The sequence below is a fragment of the Chelonus insularis genome, unplaced genomic scaffold (genome assembly GCF_013357705.1).
Source record: "Chelonus insularis isolate UGA/USDA-ARS -01 unplaced genomic scaffold, ASM1335770v1 contig_3_pilon, whole genome shotgun sequence".
NCBI classification, from domain to species: domain Eukaryota; kingdom Metazoa; phylum Arthropoda; class Insecta; order Hymenoptera; family Braconidae; genus Chelonus; species Chelonus insularis.
The window spans coordinates 3909757-3933058 of record NW_023276556.1 but is presented as its reverse complement, the minus strand read 5'-3'; the positions used below and the strand labels follow the sequence as shown (position 1 = coordinate 3933058).

General features: G+C 30.6%; 3 protein-coding genes across 3 annotated transcripts; 2 read left to right on the top strand and 1 right to left on the bottom strand.

Annotated features, from left to right (window-relative positions):
* Positions 1-2522: 2522 nt before the first annotated feature.
* LOC118068685 (E3 ubiquitin-protein ligase MYCBP2-like) lies at positions 2523-11611 on the bottom strand. The gene is made up of 11 exons (XM_035086293.1): positions 11361-11611; positions 11037-11100; positions 9602-10519; positions 9121-9288; positions 8231-9041; positions 7837-8011; positions 7601-7758; positions 7247-7384; positions 6774-7165; positions 3192-6690; positions 2523-2781 (listed from the first exon to the last, which is right to left on the bottom strand). Exons 1-11 carry the CDS (start codon positions 11453-11455, stop codon positions 2633-2635), a joined length of 6567 nt encoding a protein of 2188 aa, XP_034942184.1. The 5' UTR covers positions 11456-11611; the 3' UTR covers positions 2523-2632.
* An 803-nt stretch (positions 11612-12414) lies between these two features.
* On the top strand, positions 12415-15961 carry LOC118068500 (ribonucleoside-diphosphate reductase large subunit-like). Its single transcript, XM_035085948.1, has 5 exons — positions 12415-12610; positions 12881-12969; positions 13066-13243; positions 13309-13672; positions 13784-15961. The coding sequence occupies exons 1-5, from the start codon at positions 12565-12567 to the stop codon at positions 15537-15539; spliced, it is 2433 nt and encodes an 810-aa protein (XP_034941839.1). The 5' UTR covers positions 12415-12564; the 3' UTR covers positions 15540-15961.
* A 360-nt stretch (positions 15962-16321) lies between these two features.
* Patr-1 (Protein associated with topo II related - 1) lies at positions 16322-19941 on the top strand. Its single transcript, XM_035085947.1, has 4 exons — positions 16322-16450; positions 16844-17044; positions 17116-18879; positions 18995-19941. The coding sequence occupies exons 1-4, from the start codon at positions 16412-16414 to the stop codon at positions 19250-19252; spliced, it is 2262 nt and encodes a 753-aa protein (XP_034941838.1). The 5' UTR covers positions 16322-16411; the 3' UTR covers positions 19253-19941.
* The last annotated feature ends 3361 nt before the right edge of the window (positions 19942-23302 follow it).

Sequence of the window (23302 nt, the reverse complement as noted above, 5' to 3'; positions counted from 1 at the left end):
GAAATGATTCTCTGAACCTTGAAATAATAATCTCTAATTTTTTTTTGATGAAGAAAGAAAGCATATATATATATATACATATAAATATAAATATACTTTTATAGAGTCAATAGGCAGTAATTGACCCACTTAATTTGCTTTCAATGTTTTACATTTGTAAGATACGTAAAAAAATATGAGAAATTCATTTAAAATTGATCATTCCCACTTTCCCACTTCCCAAAAATTCATGATTATTTAATTTAAATTTTATTATCATTTTCATTATTTATGACGTATTTTAATTGTTTCTTAATTAAAATTAGTCCAACAAAAAAGTGTAAATACATTACGTAAGCAAGCTTTCGAAATGAGCAACATAATCGTGCCACAGATATACAAAAAAAGTTTAAAAAAAAAGCGGAAAAGAAATGAATTATTTATTTATGTTGATGCTAAAAATTTCTTGACATATGATATGTCAAGTTTCACTCAATAGTCAAAAAGTGAAATTAAATTAATAAAGCTTTTACAGAGATAAAACTATTCAAAATGAGGTAAAAAATAGAATAAACTTTTTAGAAGCAATGTTTAAAATTTTTCATGTCCAAAAATAAATTAACTAATTGTTACAATATGGAATAAATGAATAAAATACGTGAATCTTAAATGAAATAATATTGTAATTTTTTAAAACAAATAATGAGATTAAAAATTTTTTTTTACAATTATAATATAAACAAATAATAGATCAAATTATTTTAATAATAAATCCAGGGCAATAAAGATTGAAAATTTAATACTTTCCAAAATATTCTAAAAAGGTTCCAAAAAATTGCATATCATAAATCATTTAAAGTAATGTATAATGAAAATAAAGTTTTTAATTACAAAGAAAGTTAATAGATAATTCATGAATCAATCTTCCTTCTAAATAGACCAACAAAAAAAACTTAAAAAGACTGCTAAATAATTTCGTTGGAGCAAAATCCTAAATAATTAATACCCGTTGAAATATTAATTTAGCATATTTGAGGTGCAAACTTGGTTAGATTTATTTCGATTAAACATAAAGATTACTCTTGACCTTAAAAAGATGAACCGAACGGTATATGATTAATTGATTGACTCTAACCCAGCTAATTAATAGACTAGTTAGAGAGCTAGCGAGTCTAGAGCGAGGGATTGAGTTTCATGACAAAGATCGTTTAGTTTTTAATTATAACACTGTGATATAAGACTTGAGTCGACTGTACAATTTGTTTTACATCAAGAAAACGTTGATCAACCGTTAAATAAAGATGAACGCTAATTAAACGGTAATACACGTTGTGTCTTGTTCAATCTAGATTACGAACCCCTAGGATGCACGAACACGACGCGATACGTGAGGAATTGTCCAAGCGAACGAACGAACGAACTGAGTCGATTACCAACCGAGTAAGTATGCAAATGCAATAATGATTACCTAGCAAATACCATGAACGCTTACGTGAGGGTTTTCAATACTCTTGAGTCTCTTCAGAATATTTTCAAGCGATCTACTACATTTTCAATTCATAATACTTCTTCATTCTTTTCAATATTCGTACGATGAAAGGAAAAATAGTTTCGTGGAATAAAAATTTTGATCAAATATATTCTTTTTGTTAGAAAAATTTATCGTGATATGCTTAACAATAAGCTGCCAATTCATTGCTATAATACAAGAAAAAAGTACTTGCTTTTTTTAATACAAAAACTTATGAATTTACAATTCATCAATGAAGTCATAGCTAAAATTATAATGATGACTTTGGATGTTTGTAATAGGCAAACTCCGCTTATCGCGAATCTTTTTATAAGTAAAGTTTAGAAACGCTAAATGCATCATGTTTTGAATGTGAACATTGTTTTTTTTTTGTTCGCTTTATGATGTTAAGTTTGAAATTAATTTCACAGCTATGAGAGAATTAAGATATTTTTAAAGATTAGTTAAGAGAGTGATGCTTAATAAATGATAAGTAATAATAAATTACTTTGGAAATGTATTATCAAACATTTACTGTTTAATTATTCAATGGAATAAATCTATTTTCATCAAACCATAGTGCATTAATTTTCAATGATTTGTTGATGAATCCAACAGCTAACAGCGATTAATCATTTATTATTTTTCATTTATCTTGATATTGGATTTCGTGCTATTATAAATTTCAATATGAAATCTAATCAAATTAAATGACTCCAATATCTAAAGAATCATTTAAAATTGGAATTTAATCTTTTGAGAAGTTAAAACGAGGTTATTGATCTCAAATGCAATCGCTAAATTGTTCGAGTTCAGAGAGTATTAATGTCGACCATTTGGTTAGACGACGACGTCATTAAACTACGCCGACACAATCGCTTGCTGTGACCGAGGCTGTATTTGACGTCGTTGTGGACTATGTCACGAGGTTACGCGATTAGCTTAACACGACAGCTAACTATGATTAATAATATCAAACAGTTATAGTGTCACACTTGTATAGATAAATCGCAAAGTCTCATTGCGATAGTTAATCGCCGAAAATTCTGATAAATTTTCAACTTTCCAAGATTAATTAGTTAATTAATCTAATCACGATAATCAACTTGTGGAAGTTTTCATGCATTAAGAAAATTATCTCACTCACCTAAACGGGATCACACCATCCAGGGCCTGGGTCACTGTTGGAGGTGCTGCAAGGGCGAATCCTCTGCTTAACAATGAAGAATGAATGGAGAATATTTTCCGAGATGTTTCCTGTGCAAGCTTCACATTATCTTCCACTTCTTCCACTAAAAAAATTTCCACATGATTTATTCAGATTTAATTAAAAACTTTTTTTCTAGTCAATATCTAATGAAATTATAATTATACATCTTTTTGTGTTATTAACAAATAATTTTATACAATATTGATTTGAATATAATTAAAAGACTTTCAAAATATTAAATTATTTTTCTCGACTTAATTCTTAATTAATATTTATTAATAAATGAATAGAAAAAAGCTTTGTTTGCATTTTTAATTACGAAATCACGTCTTTGCCGGTGATAAAGTTTGCATATCTTCTGCATAATTTTGATTCATAGGAATAAAATGAAGGTTTTCATAATATCATATCTACGATTCTATCAGAATAAAAATAAAAAGGAATAAAACCCCATTGTTTATAAAACATGATAAAAATGAGGAAATAACTCACTTGAAACAGCAGGTAAAATAAGACTTTTCTTCATCAGACTAGCTGCACAAGCACCACCAAGAAACGACAATTCAATCTCTAAATTTTTTAATCCATTGCCGGACGAAATCCAATCGTAGCCGATGATTAAACATTTAAATCCATACGTAACAGACATATCATCTTTCATATAATCTGACGCAGTCTCTAAAGAAAATATCACTTCGTTGCCTGGTAAAACAATAGCATATTGAGGCCATTGTGTTGAAACATTACTCATCTTATGTAATACTGGTAAATAAATAGCATTGTCTTCAGTTTTTCCAGCTCCACTGAAGTTTGGAATGTAAAGTTGAAGGTAATCTTCAGGTTGTGCAGTACCGCATTCAGGAGTAAATTCAATAGTCATCCACTTGACAGATTCAGGAAATGTTACTTTATAATTAGAAACAGTAGCGGGTTTGTAAGGGTGATCACTCTCCAGCCAAGTATAATGATGACTCGTAGTAACAGGAGGGACAAAGTGACTCTGACTCTCACTGTCTTGAGACACTTGAGACATTCCCATTGCAGAAAGAAGATTTAATCCAGCAACGTGAGGTAACATCTCTTGAATCAACGTCAACACTTGGACTGCACTCTTGGGATCTGAAGTAGCAAGTGGACCAAGATGAGCCATCACAAGAGGTAAAAGTGTCGTAACAAAAGTCGCATTACCCAGAACTTCAGTAGCTACGATATCTTCTGCTCGTTCTCTAGCAAGAGCAAGAATTTCATTAGCCCGATGAACGATAGTAGTTGTCATAGTAAGTGTACATTTTCTAGCTTGCATTTCAGCTAAGGCTTTGATCGTATGAGGGCTTTCAGAGTCTTGCGGATTAGAATAATATAGGATGTGTGGTATTTGTCCACGTGTTTGAGTCGTGCCATTGAAACTAAGAGAGCAAGCCGTAAAAGTAAAGTTTGTACCATCTGGTCCACGAACGACGCTCAAACCACCATCACCATTGCTCGTTCTACCACCATGATTGCGTAGTCTTATAGCATACTTAACGTTTTCTTTAATGCTTACAGGTTTGGAAAACTTAAGCTCAACGATGTCGTTCACACAGTCGTCAGGACCAAACGTTCCTCGTTTGAAATCAAGACTACTCCATCTCTGTGTATGAGACGGATCGTTTCCCGTATTATTTTGGTCGTCTAAAAGCTCAAGCTCATAATTATACATCCCAACACCTCCGTAGATCCCCACTCCTGCAATAACTATACCAGGTCTATCGACCGAGAAACAAATAGCATCAGGAGAACCATTTCCAGTATTCCACGTTCTTGTCTGATTGGTACGTGTGAATCTCGACGGGGTTGTGTACATGAATCTACCGCAGACGGCTTGCAATTCATCCTCATTTCCACTAGACTGTGCAGCCAATTCGGCAATTACCCGCGCAAGTAAATAACAGCAGTGAAGAATTAAATTGGGCAGTGAGTAATTCTTTTCACGGCATAAAGTCTTCTTTACAGGAACTAAAATAAGATCCAGAAGTCTATCAAGAACTTCGCGGAAGGACCAGTTTAAAACTTCACGTCCAGTACTTTCAACTTGAGACTTATAGCTCATCTGTTCCACTAAAATAGGATATTGATGAGGTTCTGAAGACTTCATCATTGGCAATCCCGAGTTATCGGAAGGACTTAATTGAGTCTTGATACCATCACTATTGTCCATTACATTACTAAGAATTGGAAAAGTACACCGCAACCTTATTGATGAACTGCACAATGAGTCTAAAACTGCTGATAATAATCGATCCTTTGGTGATGTTCCTTGTTCTTTATCAATCTCTGATAATAGTTCACATAGAGATGTCCATTTCAAGTAGGCAGTAGGATAAAATGCATGATAACAAGCAACAAAAGTCTTATGACATTCTTCTAGAATAAGTTCGATCATTTTATTACTTCCTATTCTATCAATTTTACTACCTTTAATCTTTCCTTTGCTTTTAGAAGCACTTGTTTGTACAGAATCCGAAAGAATTTGCCGAAGTAGAGCACGAACTTCTCCAATACATTCAGCAAGTCTTACAGATTCTTGAGGAGTCTTCTTTCCAGGTTGGTTCGGATAAATTTCATTAGTATAAGTTCTTAAAAGTCTAAGACTGGCTTCACTGATATAAACCAAGTGATCCATCTCCAAAACGGAGTGATGAGAGGTGGACGGTAATCGATGGACCGATTCTGATAATCCAGCTTTTAAAGTATTCCAACTCCATTGAAGTAGAGAAATCAAAGATTGAAAACAGTCTTTTGTTACCGTGCGGCTGAATTCTCTGTGCAAAATATACACAGGTTCTGCTTGGTCTCTTGGCCGGTTAGGAGATTGATTCTCTGGGGTAATGATCTGATACAAAAGTTGAGGTATTTGGCCTGCATTTACATCAGTACCATTATTAGACTTCTTTGAAGACTTAAAGTAGAAGACAACATTATCGTCAGATGTAACCATCGCTTGACCACCAGATCCACAATCACTAGAAGGTCCACTGACCCTTACCCAAGCAACATACCATCGATTTGCTTGTAAAGCTATCGGCTCTTCAAATAAAATTGAATATTTTTGACGAGGCTCACATTCATACGGTATTTCTTCAGTTTCCACCAATAACTCTCCGTCACTCTCTTGATCTCCACCATCCATTCCGATATCAAAAAGTTTTATTTTTGCCATATATTCACCGCGACCTCCAAAAAGTCCATAACCACCTAATAAAATGTCTGTATCTGCACTAAATCTGATAGCTTCAATTGAATGACCTGAGTACCCCCAGCCTCCTCCATGATTTTCAAACCTGTTTACAGTCATAAAATCTTCACGACTATAAATTTTATCGTGATTTGACTGATTTAATTCATTTTCTTCAATAACTGATAATTTTTCATTTTGTGCTTGAGTGAGAGTATCTAAACAACTTAAAAGATGCATAGCAGCTTGAGTTCTTGTTACGAAACAGGAAGAAACAACTGGAAGAGCTAGTGCAGGACTTAAAATTGATGCACTTAAATTAGGTATACTTCGAGCTTCCGTAGTAATAATATTATGAGGACTTATTTCACTTGTTGATGGGTTAAACGTCCAAATCACATTGTAAAGAGAATCTAAACACGCTGCACTCTGAGAAAAATCCACTTGGTCATTGCCATTAAAACTTGTACAACTTCCATCACGTTTGTTTATCACTAAACACTTGAATGTATTCGCGTGCTCAAGATAATGAGGAATTAAGATGATGCAGTTTTTGTTTGCCATCACTGTACTTTTTGATAGGTTGATCGAATTTATTTCATCTACCTTGATGTACGTTTGATCTCCAGCTGCACCAACCCATGTTGCTCGTCTTCCCCAACGAATTCCAATATTCGGTACAATGTTAGGAAAACTATGCCATGGTTGAGATCTTTCGAACTTTCTGCTCTGTGTCATGTTTGACTCATTCCACCAGTTCATGCCCAATTGACCTTTCTGTGAATTAAATAAATAATTATGGCATCATAATAAATGATTGTGACGTTAATATGAATAATGAATAATTTTTATTTACTAACCTGATAAGCTCCAAACGTATAAACTTCTCCTTTATTCGTTAATATAACGGTATGATTGCTTCCAGCTGCTACTTGTGTAGCTATCGCTGGTATTTTTACTTGAACAGGACCCGCATGAGCGATTAAGTCACCCACACCTAATTGTCCATAAATATTACTACCAAAACTGTAAACTTCACCGTTTTGAAGAAGTACTACGGTATGGTGAAGTCCACAGGACACTTGGATCACAGGACTATTACTAGGAATTGGTACTCTAGCTGGAGGGATACTCGTAATTCGTGCTGTTTCTCCTTTTTCAGGATCACTACTTCCAACAACTTCTTCTACAAGACCTCCACCTATTGGAGCTTTTCCTGGCGCACTTTTTCGAGGTAATACACTCGGTCCAACTAAGGAAAACATTATTATTCAAATAATTAATAAATGTAACCAGTCGGGATAAAGACAATTTCTTATATCATTTTATTTACCAGATCTTGGATTATTAGAAGCCTTTATTTTTATTCCTGACCATTGAACAACACTAGGCCCAGCTTTAATTCTCTGGCGTTGTTTTCGCTCTTCTAAACGTCTCTTCAGGTACTCTTTAAAGTTTGATCCAGAACGTCCTAGAAATGAAAAAAAAAATAATTAGTGTTGTTATCACCCGTCGTCACCTACCAGACCCTAGCAAGCTGTTCAACAATTATACATATTTATAAAAAGACAATGTTGTTAATAAAAAACATTTTCACAAAAAAAAATTAATCAATATCTGTTTAAAAAAATATGATGCAAAAACCACGAAACCAGCCCGCTGAAGGTGGCTGGTAGATTCAGACTACCTTCAAACAACATGTGCAATCTCATCATGCCTAAATCTCCACCGCCTGATGGTCCAAAAACTGCCATATCACCACCATTATCACAACTTTCACGAGCGCAAATTTTACAGCAACCACATTCAGCACAACCACTGTCGCCAACGCCACAGCCACATTCCCTAAGTTCAAAATAATTTAATTAATGTAATGAAAACATCTATTGGTAATTACTTTAGGCCAATTTAAATTATGCTCACTGGCCAGGTCGTTTTGGATTCCGATTAGGCACAATACTGGTTAAACAAGATATACCAAAACCCGTGCATTCACGACATACTGTGCAGACCATGCAAGTTCGATGTCTCCATTGATGCTGACCTGGTGGACACATACCTCGAGCCTCTTCCCATTCTTCTCCTTGTTCTCCACTTTCTAGGATCACAAAATTGTATTATACACAAATTGAGAAATTAAATAACACACTACATTTATATCCGCAGTAAGTAAATGGTGCTTATAAATAACTTCATTTTATCATTCTCGTAAAATAATTCACATTCTATTTCAGAAACATGTATATTCAATTGTCAAATGAATATTAACTCAGCTATGAAAATGTTTAACTTTTTCATAATAATGATGAACATTTACCTTCTTCAGCAACAAGTAGTTCATCCTCTCCAGCTCCAGTTTCCATAGCTACTACTGTCACTTCTTTATTGGGTTGACGAACAACAGAAAAGTCTCTACCACATTGTCCTTTGTTATTAATTCCAAAAGTATATAGATGCCCTTTATTAGTCACCACAGCTGCATGAGCTTTTCCTAATGCTACTTTTTGAACTATTACGTCTTTGAGATCATTAACAACCCCCGATGCAGGATCACTATGAAGCGTATCTTTACCGAACATTAACAATAAACCTTCTTTAGATACGAGTGCTGTAGATCCATTATTACATGCTGCATCAACAATAAACTGGCCATCAATCCTAAGCATTTTCTTTGGTTTTACTGGCTTTGAAGCTCGACGGACTTTATTGTTATCACCGTCTTCTCCTCTACGTGCAGTTCCCGCGAATAAAGCAGACCCATCTTCCAAGACTAGAATAAGATGCTGACCATCATGACCCGCAACTACTTGGGAAATTTTCGACCCTTTGCTTATCGTAAATTCTAGCCAACGATTTGGTCGAGTGTTATTCTTCATTCCTAAACAACTGCCTTTTCCAGTATATAGTAATTTTCCAGATGAAGTTTTCAACACACAAAACTCTTTACCAGCAGTCACTGTTAATATTTCATCATCACTGCCAGGACTTAAAGTATGTGCTCCTTGCTCTTCATCAAATAATGCCCAGCCAAATGTATCTACACACTTTCTTGCAAGTTTTAGAGGTAATTCTGATGTTACAGAGACTGGACTACTTAATGTATTTATCGTTCGTACAACAAAACCATCCTGAAAAACAAATTTTTTGTAATGATTACATAATATTAATATAATTTTTGTCGTAAGTTGTAATAAAACATAAAGTTACATCTTTCCCGGCTGTGATCATGCCCAAATTAATACCATCGGAAAACATCACAGATGAAGGCCAATCTCTACCCTCAAGAACTGCAATTCCTCTTACTGTTAAAGTTTCTGCATCCAACTCTAAAAGTTCGCAATGCTTCTTAGGAGCACATTTAAAATACAAAGATCCCTGTGAATAAAATATGTAAATATTAGTTTGAAATTGAGAAAAAGTTTATATTATTTTTATTTGTATCTAGAATCACTTTCAAGAAGAATCATCAATGTTTTCATTGAAACTTTCTCGATTAGTGTATTAATTTTTGTAAATTTCTTTAAATTATTTTCTGTTAAGTAGAATAATTTATTTATCAACATAAAAGTGAATAAACTCACTATTCATCGATAATGCGGTTAATAAATCATTATCAATCGTTACTGCATATATTTAAAGGCAATTTTACCATTCACAATAATCAGTAATCGATTAATATTTAACTTACACTTGCATAGCCTAGCCATCCAACTTCAGTAGGGAAGAAATCCGGTTTGTGTCCATATAATTGTCCCCCAATCGTTCCCCCATAACCACTACCGATTTTTAACAACCCCCTATTAGTGTGAAGGTACAAAAATTTCCCATCACTGACGAAACTTTTACCATTTAATATAACATTATGAATTTCACTGGGTAATCCAAGGGTAAATTTATAGATTTTTGAACTTTTCGGGATACCATATGTCATCCAATCAGGTCGTGAAACTTTCCCTAACAACACAGCTTCGACACTACGTTGAAGAGATGCTAGTACAGCTGGCATTTGAATATTTTGAGTTGCTAAAGCTCTAGGGCACATTAGAAGAGCTGCTATTGCTGTTAAAAGTCTTCCAGTATTTCCACGAACTACAACTAAACTCAATAAACATGCACAAGCTACAGCAGTCAAATGTTTTCCATCGTTTGCTACTGTTGATTCCGGTCCATGAGAAGTGGCAAGATCCAGAAGAAGATCAAATAAAGGATCGATGACATCTTCAGGTTCGGATTTTAAACTCTCGGGCATTTGGCCCTGGAGAACATCCAACAAGGCACTCAGGGATTTAGTACATAAAAGCGGTTCTATTGTTCGGCTCTCTCTCATCAACGTAAAAATACTTCTCAACCCAATGCCAACGATCTTTGGTAATGTTTGAGTCGATGATATCCTGTCTTCATCATCGCTATCAGTATCAATCGTATCACTAAGCTCTGGTGGCTGTGGCGAGCTACAAGTGGAAGCTCTAAATGTTTCATTAGAAACTCTAGAATTCTTTTCCAGGATGGCATCTCTAACACTAGCAAATACGGCAAAAGCTGATGCATTGCTTGATAATTCGATTTCTGGTGGACCTGTGTAGCTTGAATCTCCATTTATCTCAAACTGAAATTAAAATAATTCAATCAATAATAGTTTTATTGTGAAAAAATATTTATTGCAATGAAAAATTGAGCAATAATAAAATTAATAAATTACTAGAAATAGTTAAACATTAATATTGCTTGATATACGATTATCTGTTTATTAAACTATGATTCATAATCTATTTTTTAAATAAAGAACTCGTTTGGTATACAATAAATTGAAATAAAAATATTATGCCTACATAATTTTATCTTGAAAAAGGTATTTACTGAGAACACCTTTCATATATTGGAGTATATAAATATGTGTGCTTTAAAGTAAAGTAGAAATTTAAATAATTGAAATCCATTCTTAAAGATCTTTTTGTTTATTCACACAATGCTAATCATTTAAAATGATGCAATACACTTTTTTAGTATTTCTTCTTTCTAACAATCAATGAATAAAATTTATCTGTATTTTTATCACCACTCTTACGTTTGTTGTGTTGTTTAAACACAAACAAATATAATTATTAATATTTCAAAATTCATACCTTTTTCTTTTCCTTCCTTTTATTGATTCTTGATTTTTTACATTTTTTCCAATCACTTTTAACTCTGAAAAAAGAAGTTTCATAAAAAATTTCAAAAACCTGTATCAACGTTTACAAAAAACAAACAAGGTATTTATTTATAAGAGTGAAATAATGAAAAAGTTCGAAATTGTTGTTGAACCATTGACAAAAAGCCAATTGTTTATAATTTTGAATAAAAGAATCAAGCAGATTAAATGTAATTAAATTAAAGATTGGAGAAACATCACGTAAACAAAGCAGCTTTCTGAGGTTATAGGAATTACATCAGTGATAATAATATACCTTTCATTTTCGGCGGTAGTCTTGAATAATTCGTAAAAACATTTAGCATAATTATCCGGTTCAAATTGAAGCCTTTCGTAATCAATAGATAGCATGGCTTCGTGACTAAGAATGTTCGTAAACGAATATACGGCATTCACCAACTCATTTTCGTAATATTATTGATCGTCACTCGTCTCCCAACACACTACCACACTGTAGTGAGTAGCACTCTACTTGACTACTCCAATGCTCAACAGCGAATGCGTCAAGTTTTCATTTCCCGCTTCAAGAACTCGTGTCTCCAGCGTTCCTGTTCAATTCTGTGCGTTTATTGGTCAACGTCCTCCCTACTTTTCTAATGAATGTAGACCACGATATAAAAATACTATCGTGAAATGAATTAATGTTTACTTTTAGCTCTCTTTCATGTTGTGAAGTCATAAATAAAAATAATTATTTTCTTCATTATTTAGCATATTAATAAACTATTGAGATTATATTATAATACTATGAAAAAAATTTATCACTTATAGAATTCAAAAATACAATATAAGATAGTTAAACAAATTTTTATCATTATCTTATTATTATTGAATTGCCATGATGATGTTTTTATTTATAATTATTCAACATACTTTCATAATTAATTTTTGCAAAAATATCCAACAAAAACAATGAATTATACTTACCATTATTGGAAATTTGAATGAAGCCTACATGACATTCAGCCATCCATTTTCTGCGTCTTACTCATGCGTAGAAGCAGACAGGTTCTATCAGACATTTGCATTTAGCGCCACTATTAAGATGGAGTACTAATTAATTTTAAATTTTAGCAAAAATTAAAATGAGAAACTAAATAGATGAACAATTCAATTTTTACTTTTTTAATAGAAAAAAATAAACTTTATAATAATATAGAGTTCAAAAACCTAAACATCTCATTATTTAAACGTACTTTTTTAAAGCGATTTCTGTTGTTTGAGGCATCAAAACTTTAGTACCACAGCTGATATTGAACGTCGTTGTAGTCTCCAAGAGATCTCAAAAGTTCCAGAAGTCAACAATTACAATCAATCTCCCGCCAAAAAGCAGAAAAACGCGTTAGCTTACATTCTTTGGTTAGCTAGAGAGTCTTTTCGCTTTGATATATTTAATAATTATCATTCTTATTTACAAATAATTGTATTTTAATAATTTTATATCATAAATCTTTGCAATAATGAAGGATAAAGAGAAGAAAGGACGAATGTTTGTTGTGAAACGCGGTAAGTAGATATTTATGAATCCTTTCGTCATTCAAGAATGATGATCAGTCATCATAGATAACCAAAATACCGGTATTTTACTATTATTAATCAAGCATTAATATTAATTTGATTATTAATGTTTGAAATCCAATTGCCTTTATTACTTCTTCAGACTACCATGAAACTTGTATGTATTCTTTATAAAACCTTTATCTTATTATATATCTTATATCTGATTTTTTGAAGATTAATTAATTCTTTGATCACTTATTAAATATGTTCTTTCAGATGGTAATAAAGAGGAAGTTCATTATGATAAAATTACCTCAAGAATTGAAAGACTTTGTTATGGCCTGGATATGGATTATGTCGATCCTGTATGTCTAATTGCTACAATCAAGATTATTTATTCATTTTTTCATTTATCAAAGATATTTTAGGTATAATGCTATTAATAAATTGATTATTTTTAGCCTGCCATCACTTCTAAAGTCATCAGTGGCCTTTATACTGGAGTTACAACTGTTCAATTAGACAATCTAGCTGCTGAAATTGTCGCTACAATGACGACAAAGCATGCTGATTATGCCATTTTAGCTGCTAGAATTGTTATTTCAAATCTTCAAAAAGAAACTAAAAAGGCTTTTAGTGGTAATTATTTATTAGAAAGATTGTAGATGAATGTAGATTTCTTTATTGATCCATTTATTTCCCAGAGGTGATGAATGATCTTCATCATATATACGATCCAGTAACAAATGAACATACTCCAATAATTAGTAAATATCACAATGACATCATTCAAAAGCATAAAGATGCTTTTGATTCTGCTATTGTTAATGAAAGAGATTTTGACTATAATTATTTCGGTTTTAAAACATTGGAGAAGAGTTATCTGTTAAAAATTAATGGCAAGGTCGTTGAAAGGCCTCAACATATGTTAATGAGAGTTGCAGTAGCGATTCATGAGGAAAATATTGAAAAAGTTATTGAAACGTATAACTTCATGTCTCTGAAATATTTCACTCATGCCTCACCTACTCTTTTTTCTGCTTGTACAGTTTCCCAACAAATGTCCAGGTAAAATTCTTATTTTTATCATTTGATTACAATAATTTTTTATTAACTAAGTACTTATAGAATATAAAATTATACAATACAATTAAAACATTAACTATAAAAAATTTTCAGTTGTTTCTTACTAACAATGATGGAAGATAGTATTGATGGAATTTACGATACTTTAAAAAGATGTGCACTCATTAGTAAATCTGGTGGTGGAATTGGCTTAGCCATTCACTGCATCAGAGCCAGAAATACTCCAATCAGTACCACAAATGGAGTTTCTAATGGCCTAGTTCCAATGCTTCGAGTTTATAATAATACAGCACGTTATGTTGATCAAGGCGGAAATAAAAGACCAGGAGCTTTTGCTATTTATTTAGAACCCTGGCATGCTGATATCTTTGATGTTTTGGACTTGAAAAAAAATACTGGAAAAGAAGAATATCGAGCTAGAGATTTATTTTATGCACTATGGATTCCAGATCTTTTTATGAACCGAGTAAAAGAAGATGGTATATGGAGTCTAATGTGTCCTCATGAGAGTCCTGACCTTCATAATAACTGGGGTGAAGAGTTTGAAAAAATTTATACCAGATATGAAGAGGAAGGACGATTTATTCGTCAAGTCCAAGCTCGAGAGCTTTGGATGGCAATTCTAAAATCTCAAGTTGAAACAGGCACTCCATATATGCTATATAAAGACCATTGTAATCGTAAGTCTAATCACAAAAATTTAGGTACAATTCATTGCAGCAATCTCTGTACGGAAATTGTCCAGTATTGTAGTCCAGATGAAATTGCAGTGTGTAATCTTGCATCAATTGCAGTAAATCGTTTCGTTGATTCTGTTAATCGTACTTATAATTTCAAGAAACTTAAGGATATCACAAAAATTGTTACAAAAAATTTAGATAGAGTTATTGATGTAAATAATTATCCACTTCCTGAAGCAGAAAAATCAAACCGCAAGCATAGACCCATTGGAATTGGAGTTCAAGGCTTAGCTGATGCTTTCTTGCTGATGGGTTATCCATTTGAAAGTGAAGAAGCTCAAAAATTAAATATTCAAATCTTCGAAACAATTTACTACGGTGCTTTGGAAGCTAGTTGTGAAGTTGCTCAAGAAAAAGGTACTTATGAAACTTATAAAGGAAGTCCAGTTAGCGAAGGAATTTTACAGTATGATATGTGGAATGTAACTCCTACCGATCTATGGGATTGGTCAGAATTAAAAAATAACATTTCAATTCATGGTGTAAGAAATTCTCTTCTTCTTGCACCAATGCCTACAGCTTCAACTGCTCAAATTTTAGGAAATAATGAATCTGTTGAACCTTATACTAGCAATGTTTATGTAAGACGTGTACTATCAGGAGAATTTCAAATAGTTAATCCACATTTATTAAAAGATTTAATCAAGAATAATCTTTGGGATGATGATATGAGAAATGAATTAATTGCGCACAATGGATCTGTTCAAGAAATTGCTCGCATTCCTAAAGAGTTAAAAGAACTTTATAAAACAGTATGGGAAATTCCTCAAAAAATTATTTTAAAAATGGCTGCAGATAGAGCTGCTTTTATTGATCAATCGCAGTCATTAAATGTCCATATGGCTGAACCAACAACGAATAAATTAACTTCAATGCATTTTTATGCTTGGGATCTTGGATTAAAGACTGGAATGTATTATCTAAGAACTAAACCAGCTGCTAATGCTCTTCAGTTTACTGTTGATAAATCAAGACTTCAAGAATACAAATCTAATCAAACTTTAAATGAATCACAGCAAAATCAATCAATTACTGGAGAAGAGGAAGAAGATCCTGTTCTTGTATGCTCTCGTGAAAATGGAGATGCTTGCATGGCATGCAGTGCATAATCAATATTTTCTACGTATTTTTAACCATTTTTTTATTCATAAGTATATCAATGATTCATGTGACATTAAAATATTTCATGAAACAGTGAATCATAAAGTAATACCTCAAAAGAGACAACTAAAGAGAAATAGATTTAAGTAGGAAACTAAATTCAACACTCTCATATTAAAACCAATATCTCAATGAGTTATTCTTGATAAACATATTCCGTTAGTACACAATTAATGTGTTATAAATTTTTTAATCTTCTTTTATATCAAACAAACAAAAGTATTTGTCACTCATGTATTGATACATTAAGTTGCACATGTTTCTTTTTTAATGATTATCTCATACGTATTTTTTTTTTTATTTTTTATTTGCAAACAAAAAAATGAAACTGATTAATGAATGTGGAATACATTTAAAATACCATTAAAAAATTATGCCAAATATCATTATTTTCTTTTCTAAAAATTGAAGGTAATTGTTGAAACTTAATAAAATAATAAATTTAAAATCTCACTTACATAAAAAAATTTGTAAATCAAAATATAAATATGTGATTTGATAAATTTTCGTTTGTAATTATCTTTTGTTAAAAATAAAATTTATTCGTTCTGGATATCATTTTTTTTTATTATTACTTCAAATATTAATTAATTCTATAATATCAAAATTCTGTCCAGTTATTTAGTAAATTCAAATTTGTTAGTTGCATTATTTATTATTTGTGGCGCTACGATCGTTACGTTCACACTTAATCCTACAGAGGCGCAGTAATCGCATTGGCTTCCACACCGTTCTGGAATATCCGCCATGACAGCTGATGTCTTGTTGAAGACTTGACGTTTTGTCAGAACATGACATTTTGTACATTTTATTTAAACAAATGGCTGACTCTTTTTTCGGATTTGATACCGCTCTACTAGTAAGTATTATTTTTTTTATACATTCTTCAAATTGCATAGTTTTTATTGCTCTAACAATAGAGATTTTGCAATGAGCATATATGTACGCTTGTTTTCCTTCCAACTACTCACGTTTTTGTTGATTTATCTACTCATTTTTTCATTTCTACAGGTGAAGAGTTCACATTCAATGTATGACGAACGGAAAAAATAATTCTATAAATAATCATCTTAACTAAAATTAGCTTGATTTTTTTTTATCAGTAAAAAAAGACGAAATCTAATATTTAACATCCTGTTTTGTGCTGACGATCGAGATACATAGCATCTCAACATAACCTAAAATCATACTCAATGTTGATGAATACTCCAAAATTCAAATAAGTTTAATATTTTGGGAATTTTTTTTACAGGGTAGTGGCTTAGACGATGCTATAGACTGTCCTTTAGATGGAGATGAAATTGAAGATGAAGAATATGACGCCTTGAACGACGAGACTTTCGGCTCCGAAGCGATAGCAGGTGACTGGGAACAAGATCATGAGAAATTGGCACAAATCACTGAATCTAAAAGACCACATCAAACCCAATCAATTCATCACACCAATCAGAAAGTAGTTATTTTTATCTTTATTTTTATTTTTTAATAATTTAACTTTTTCTAAAAAAATTAATTTTTTTAAAGAATGGTGTCGACGTGGATATTAAGGATAGTCTTTCTCACTTGGTATTGGATGAGAAGGAAGGAATTGTTCCGCGTCCAGGTGTATGGGACAGCCCATCAAGCCTTCCAATAGCTCCAAAAGCACCTCCTTTATCCGTGGCCTTGAAAAATGTATGTACAGTTGAAGAACTGGAAAGAGGTCTTATCAGTAGACCACCTCCTGGATTACAAAAACCAATAACACCAACATCGGTATTAAATACTCAAGCTCCACAAAATGATCAATTATTGCTAGATCATGCGAAATCATTACATCGACAAATCAATAGTTATTTCGATACCTTACCTCCAAGATATTTCCAACATATGATAGCTGAGTTAGCTCCAATACGCACACGAGCACCATGTGTGGTACCTTGCCCACCAATATTGCCAAATTCACGGCCTTTAGCTCCTAATCAAGCTCCAAATCTTTTAAGGTATCCTTTATCACCTCCACACCTTATGTTAGCTCATAGAAATCAACAACAAGCACTTCATAGAAATTTTATGGGCAATTTTTCACAACCACCCAGACCTAACATACCACCACCTCAATTTACAAGGCCTGAGCAATTTCAATTTTTGCAACCACCATTTAATAATAATCATCCAAATCATTTACTACCCCATTCTCAACAACAACCACAACAACATCAGCAACAGCAGCAACAACAACATTCTAATAACCAGAGAAATCAAAATAGATCTTACCATAGTGATCCACAGCCATCAAATAATCATCAACCGTTCTTTAAGAGTAATCAACATTGGAATAACAGAAATAATCAGAAGCATTATCATCATAATCATGGTGTCAATGGTTTAAACGATAATAGCGAGTATGATGAATATGCTGGAATGATGAGTAACCGTGAGAAACAATGGCTGACAAACATACAGATGCTTCAACATAACACTAATCAACCTTACTTCGATGATTATTATTACACAGTGTTTTGTGAACGTCAAAACAAAAAGAATGAAAATCAGGATAAACAAAAAGATAAAAAAGTTCATAATAAGAATGGATATCGTGAGAAAGATAAAGATCAATCACAAAATATACTCACGAAAGTTGTTTATACTCCCATGCAATTTGAAAATTCATTAGGAAAATTGCAGTGTGGTTCTGTAACAGCACCAAGGAAAATAATTGATATGGATGTAGTTCCAAGTAATGAACCAACTCAGAATTATTCGTCACAGCAGAAAGATATGAAAAAGGCTCGTCAAAGATTGTTAGAAATTGAACGCTTATTCACAATACAATTAAAGCTTGAAGATATTAATAATCCACTGGCACAATTAGCTGAACAACAAGCTCAGCAAATGCAGCAACAGCAGCCTGATCAAGAGCCAGAAAATAAACCAGTCAAGAAGACGGCGCCAGAATTGATTAATATCATGTTGACTTCAATTTTCCAGCTTCTTCGCGAAGACAAATTAGCTAGCATACTGAGTATCCGGAAAGGAAAAACTTTATTACTTCGATTTTTACCTTTTCTCAGCGTTACGGAGTATACAAATCAACTTGGAGAAATTTGGGTAGGAATCATACGAGGACTGGCAGTTATTTGTCGTCGAGATGCTAATTTCCTAGTTCGATTTTTCCCTGAATTTTATCGATGGATTGAAACCGTTAATGACTTTTCTATGGTTTTACGCTTAGCCAAAGCATTTTTAGACTCTGCGACACAAACTAATAAAAATAACAATAGCCTGGCATCTGCTGTCACAAATAAGGTATGAAATATCACCTTTATGATTAATTCATATTATTCCATAATTTATTAATAGATAAATGTTTCAATGATTTACAGAAGTAATTAATTACAATTAATAAATTTCTTCTTTTTAGTTTGGCGTATCAGTAATCTCTTCGTTATTAGAACGAGCGGAAAATTTATATCCGGAAGACGATAAATTGATATCAGAGTGGTCAACATTTGTTGTAACTCTTGCTGATACTATTGGTAGTACACCACCAAATGTTGCACCGTGTCAACCGATCGCGGCTAATACACTCAACGAACATTTGCACAGAATTCATGGTCTAACGATCGAGAGGTACGCGCCAATAGAATCTTTATTAACTGATGCTAATCCATCACGATAGACTGATAACCTGTGAGTAAATTTTATTTTATTTTTTTCGTCTCGATTTATATTCGCAATATTTATCTTCTTATTTGCATCGAAAAATTTTTTTCCGTCATTGAACGTTCTTCCATCCAAGGGATGTAAATAGAAATAATTGCGATTAAAGAACGATTAAAACAATTAATGTTTTGTTTTTTATATCGATTAATATAAATTGATTAAAAATATATGCGAAAAATAAAATACAAAATTCTAGAGTATGGAAGAAGTACAATACCTCTACAAATAGCAACATGGAATATTACTAAATAATTTAATTATTTTTGATTCTTCGTTGAATTATAATATCCTGCGCACATTATTTGTTTCTAAAATCAATTGTAGCAATTTATAGATTTTTTTGACATAAAATAATTTTATGTACATATTTTGTCTGTCGAAAATAAACTAATTGATTATTTTAATTTTTTTTTTGATCGTGACAGGTAAACATTTTTTTGTTAAGTATGTATAATCTATTAAAAAAAAACAATCATTCGGCGATAATTTATCTAATACATTGCTTTATGTACATTTATCTTGTACATAGTGTCAAGATTGAAATTTATTAGAATGTATAATATTGATCATGCGAAAAGAATTTTTTTGTTTTATATATTAAGTGAAAATGAACCGAAAAATAATGAAGATTTTTACATTGATGATCAATTATAATATGGAAGAAAAATAATAAAGAAAAATATTAAATTGTTAAATAAACAAAAATTTTTTTCTTTAAAAATGAATGAATATAAATATTTCAATTATTTCCATTGAATTAATTCAATTGGAATTATGTTTGATTAAAATATAATAAATATGAAATTATTAATTTGTTTCATACTAATAAATTGTATAGTAAGATAATGATATTCAAGAAAAAAATGAGAATATTTAATAGGAAAAGATTGAAATATTTTTTCTCTACTATCGATAAAAGATAAAATTTTTCTCTAAATGATTTTTTTTCAATAATTTTACTATTTTAATGATTATCGTTATTAAGTAGTAAGTACAATTATAAAAAAAAAGATTTATATAGTAGTTAAATACGTCAGAAAAGTCCAAATGGTTACGTTATATTCTTCTTAAAAAAGTAACCGGGCAAAAAATGATAAAGATATGTGAAAATATTTAAAAAAAAACTGATGATAAAAAGCGCAGAAATATTTGAATAGCGCTTTAATTTTTTTTAACAAATAAATGAATGATTAAAATGTTAGAAGTTATAATGAAATATTTAAATATAATGATTTTTTTAATAAAAATTACATTTGATATAACATAGTATAATAAATAAAATAGTATAGTGATAATCGCACACGTATACGTGAAATCTTCGTGTGAGATAAGAATCTATAACAAAGCATTAAAAAGAAACATAATAATTATATTATAATTATAATAATTTTAATATGAACAAAAATTTTATCTGCCTTAACACACCTATCAGAAATATGTTAAAAAAATAGGTTGTTAGGCATGGACGATTAATTAAGTAACGATTAAACATACCAATTTATTGATTTAAAAATGAAAATAAAAAAAAAACTTGATAACTTTTTCACTGTAATTGTTATTATTAAGTGATAGAAGATGTTATAAAAGACATCATTACGGCCATCCCGAAGGAGTTTTATTTCATTATTATTATTATTATTATTATTATTATTATTATTATTATTATTATTATTATTATTATTATTTTTATCTATATTATTATGACTAGAATAAAATGTTTTATGTGATGATGTATTATAATAATGATTATAACATAAATTTAAAACTTTTCATTTATAACATGCATTTAAAAAGATAAATGAATAAATTAAACATCATTTAAAATGAAATCTAAGCGATACGATTTCTCATAGATTCATCCAATATACCTGTTGAGTAAATTTTTCGCTGAAATACTTATTTATTCTTATGGAATATTTAAAATTCGAATACAGCTCATTTCTGTCATTTTCTACTGTCAATGCATATCTAAGTTTGATAACATGATAATAATAATAATAATCAATAGAATTTATTAACAGTTAAATAACGTTTATAACTGAAATGATTGCTTTCACTTATTAATTATTACTAATTGATTATCTATTTTTCTAGGAGTATCCTTATATTACAATACATAATTTGTCAACTGTTAATAAGTTATCATTAATTATTAATTACTTTATTGATTTGTCTGGTAATATTTTTTTTGCTACCACATTGAATAAAAAAAATAGTTGAAGGATTGTATACTTCTTCTATACTCATTTTTATTATTAATGGAAAAAGTGGTTAAAAAGGATTCATAATAATTTAATAATTGAATAAAGAAATATAAAAATAAGTGAACTAATGTAAATTGAACGCTGCCAGTAAATAAAATAGCAGTATCATCACTATGTGTATGTACAGATTAATTAAATTTGAAATCAAAGTCGCAAATAAAACTTTTGCATTATAGTTTGCAGATTTATGTTTATTTTTTTTTTAACCCTATTTTAGTTTCATAAACTAATTTGATGATTAAAAACATCCATTTTATTCTTAAATTCTTTCCTTGTCTTTAATTCTAACATCATAAAAACAATCATCTTTTCATTATTTCCATAAAATTTATTTTCAAATGAGGTACTATTCCATTGCACTTTTTCTTCTTTTACTCCACCATTTTTACATCAAAGTTGGACATATATATTATTTTAATTACTACCACATCGCATTCTGATTTATTATTTAATATTATAATTTAACAATATACAACATTTTTCAAATTTTTTAATCATCTTTTTGGTTTTCTATTAAATTAAGTAATTCAATAAACTTATTAATTCAACTTTTTTGTGAGCATATTTTCATTTTGAACAAGTGTGCAATGTATGTTTCTAACAACATTCTGATTGTGCGTATATTAAAGTGCTAACTAGCATGAACACTCTTTACAACAGAAATGAATATTTTTCTTTGTTTTTCTTTTATTATTTTTTATTAATTCCAAAATGATAATTATTACAATTATTAACTTCAATAAATAAAAATTTAATTAGTTACCAATTATTTATTGTAATGAATTCTCAGAACAGGATTATCAAAATGGTTTCTTATTTAAATTAATATAAATTATATATTGATTCTTAAGTTTGTTATTTTTCTAAATTTTTTATTTGAATCTCACATTTACTTTTTCTTCTGAAATGTAAAAAAATGAGAGGATTTTCATGCTGTTAAAAATGAACTACGGCAGTGAGTACGTAGATGAGACAATTTTATCTTCATCAACCGAACATAATAAAGGTTAAATAATTTTTCAATAAATACATTACATTGTCAAGATAAAAATTATTTTATCTGACTTATATAATCATCAATTACAATTTTTCTCATTCCGTGGCAGGTTATTTCAACATATTTTTTATTTATTTGGCACACAAGATTTATTTATTTTATAATTATAAACATTCAATTGATAGAATTGTTCAATTTTAGTGAAAATCAAATTTTTGATATATAAAGAATTTTTTTTTTTTAAACTAGTTAAATTTTATGAATTGTGTGAAAATAATAGATACATTCGTGCACAAACAATTATCAATCAATGTTTTCTCAAAATATTCTTTGCTAGACATATTTTATGCATAAATATATAAGATTATCTATTTTATATTTTTCTTTTATTCCCATTTATTTTATATCTTATTCATTCATTATTTCTTAGCACCGATCAAAAAGAATATTTCTTTTTCACTATAGCCTTAAAAATATATTAATAAGTTTACAGAAAAGGAATGAAGAAATTTTCGTTCTAGAAAGAACCGCATGCTTATGGCTCTTTTTTGCCTATACAATTATTGTAATAATCTATGATTTTTAACAAGTAGACGTTCAACAATTTTCTAAATTTTTCAAATTTTTGTTCATGTATTTGTGACGTTTATTTCATTACTTTAGACGTATTTGAACACAAATTCAGAACTTTTCTCTTGTAAAGGAGTTTTTCGTTGACACTGATTTTTTATCTTTTTAAAAAATG

Excerpts from the sequence above, each read along its gene's own strand:
- LOC118068685 (XM_035086293.1), bottom strand. The coding sequence starts at position 11,455 with ATGCTATCTATTGATTACGAAAGGCTTCAATTTGAACCGGATAATTAT. Across the intron at positions 10,520-11,036 it reads AAAGGAAGGAAAAGAAAAAG|TTTGAGATAAATGGAGATTC; the intron begins GTATGAATTTTG and ends TTTTAATTTCAG. Across the intron at positions 7,166-7,246 it reads TTCTAATAATCCAAGATCTG|TTGGACCGAGTGTATTACCT; the intron begins GTAAATAAAATG and ends TGTTTTCCTTAG.
- Patr-1 (XM_035085947.1), top strand. The coding sequence starts at position 16,412 with ATGGCTGACTCTTTTTTCGGATTTGATACCGCTCTACTA. Across the intron at positions 17,045-17,115 it reads TTCATCACACCAATCAGAAA|AATGGTGTCGACGTGGATAT; the intron begins GTAGTTATTTTT and ends ATTTTTTTAAAG. Across the intron at positions 18,880-18,994 it reads CATCTGCTGTCACAAATAAG|TTTGGCGTATCAGTAATCTC; the intron begins GTATGAAATATC and ends TCTTCTTTTTAG.
- LOC118068500 (XM_035085948.1), top strand. The coding sequence starts at position 12,565 with ATGAAGGATAAAGAGAAGAAAGGACGAATGTTTGTTGTGAAACGCG. Across the intron at positions 13,244-13,308 it reads AACTAAAAAGGCTTTTAGTG|AGGTGATGAATGATCTTCAT; the intron begins GTAATTATTTAT and ends TTTATTTCCCAG. Across the intron at positions 13,673-13,783 it reads GTTTCCCAACAAATGTCCAG|TTGTTTCTTACTAACAATGA; the intron begins GTAAAATTCTTA and ends AAAAATTTTCAG.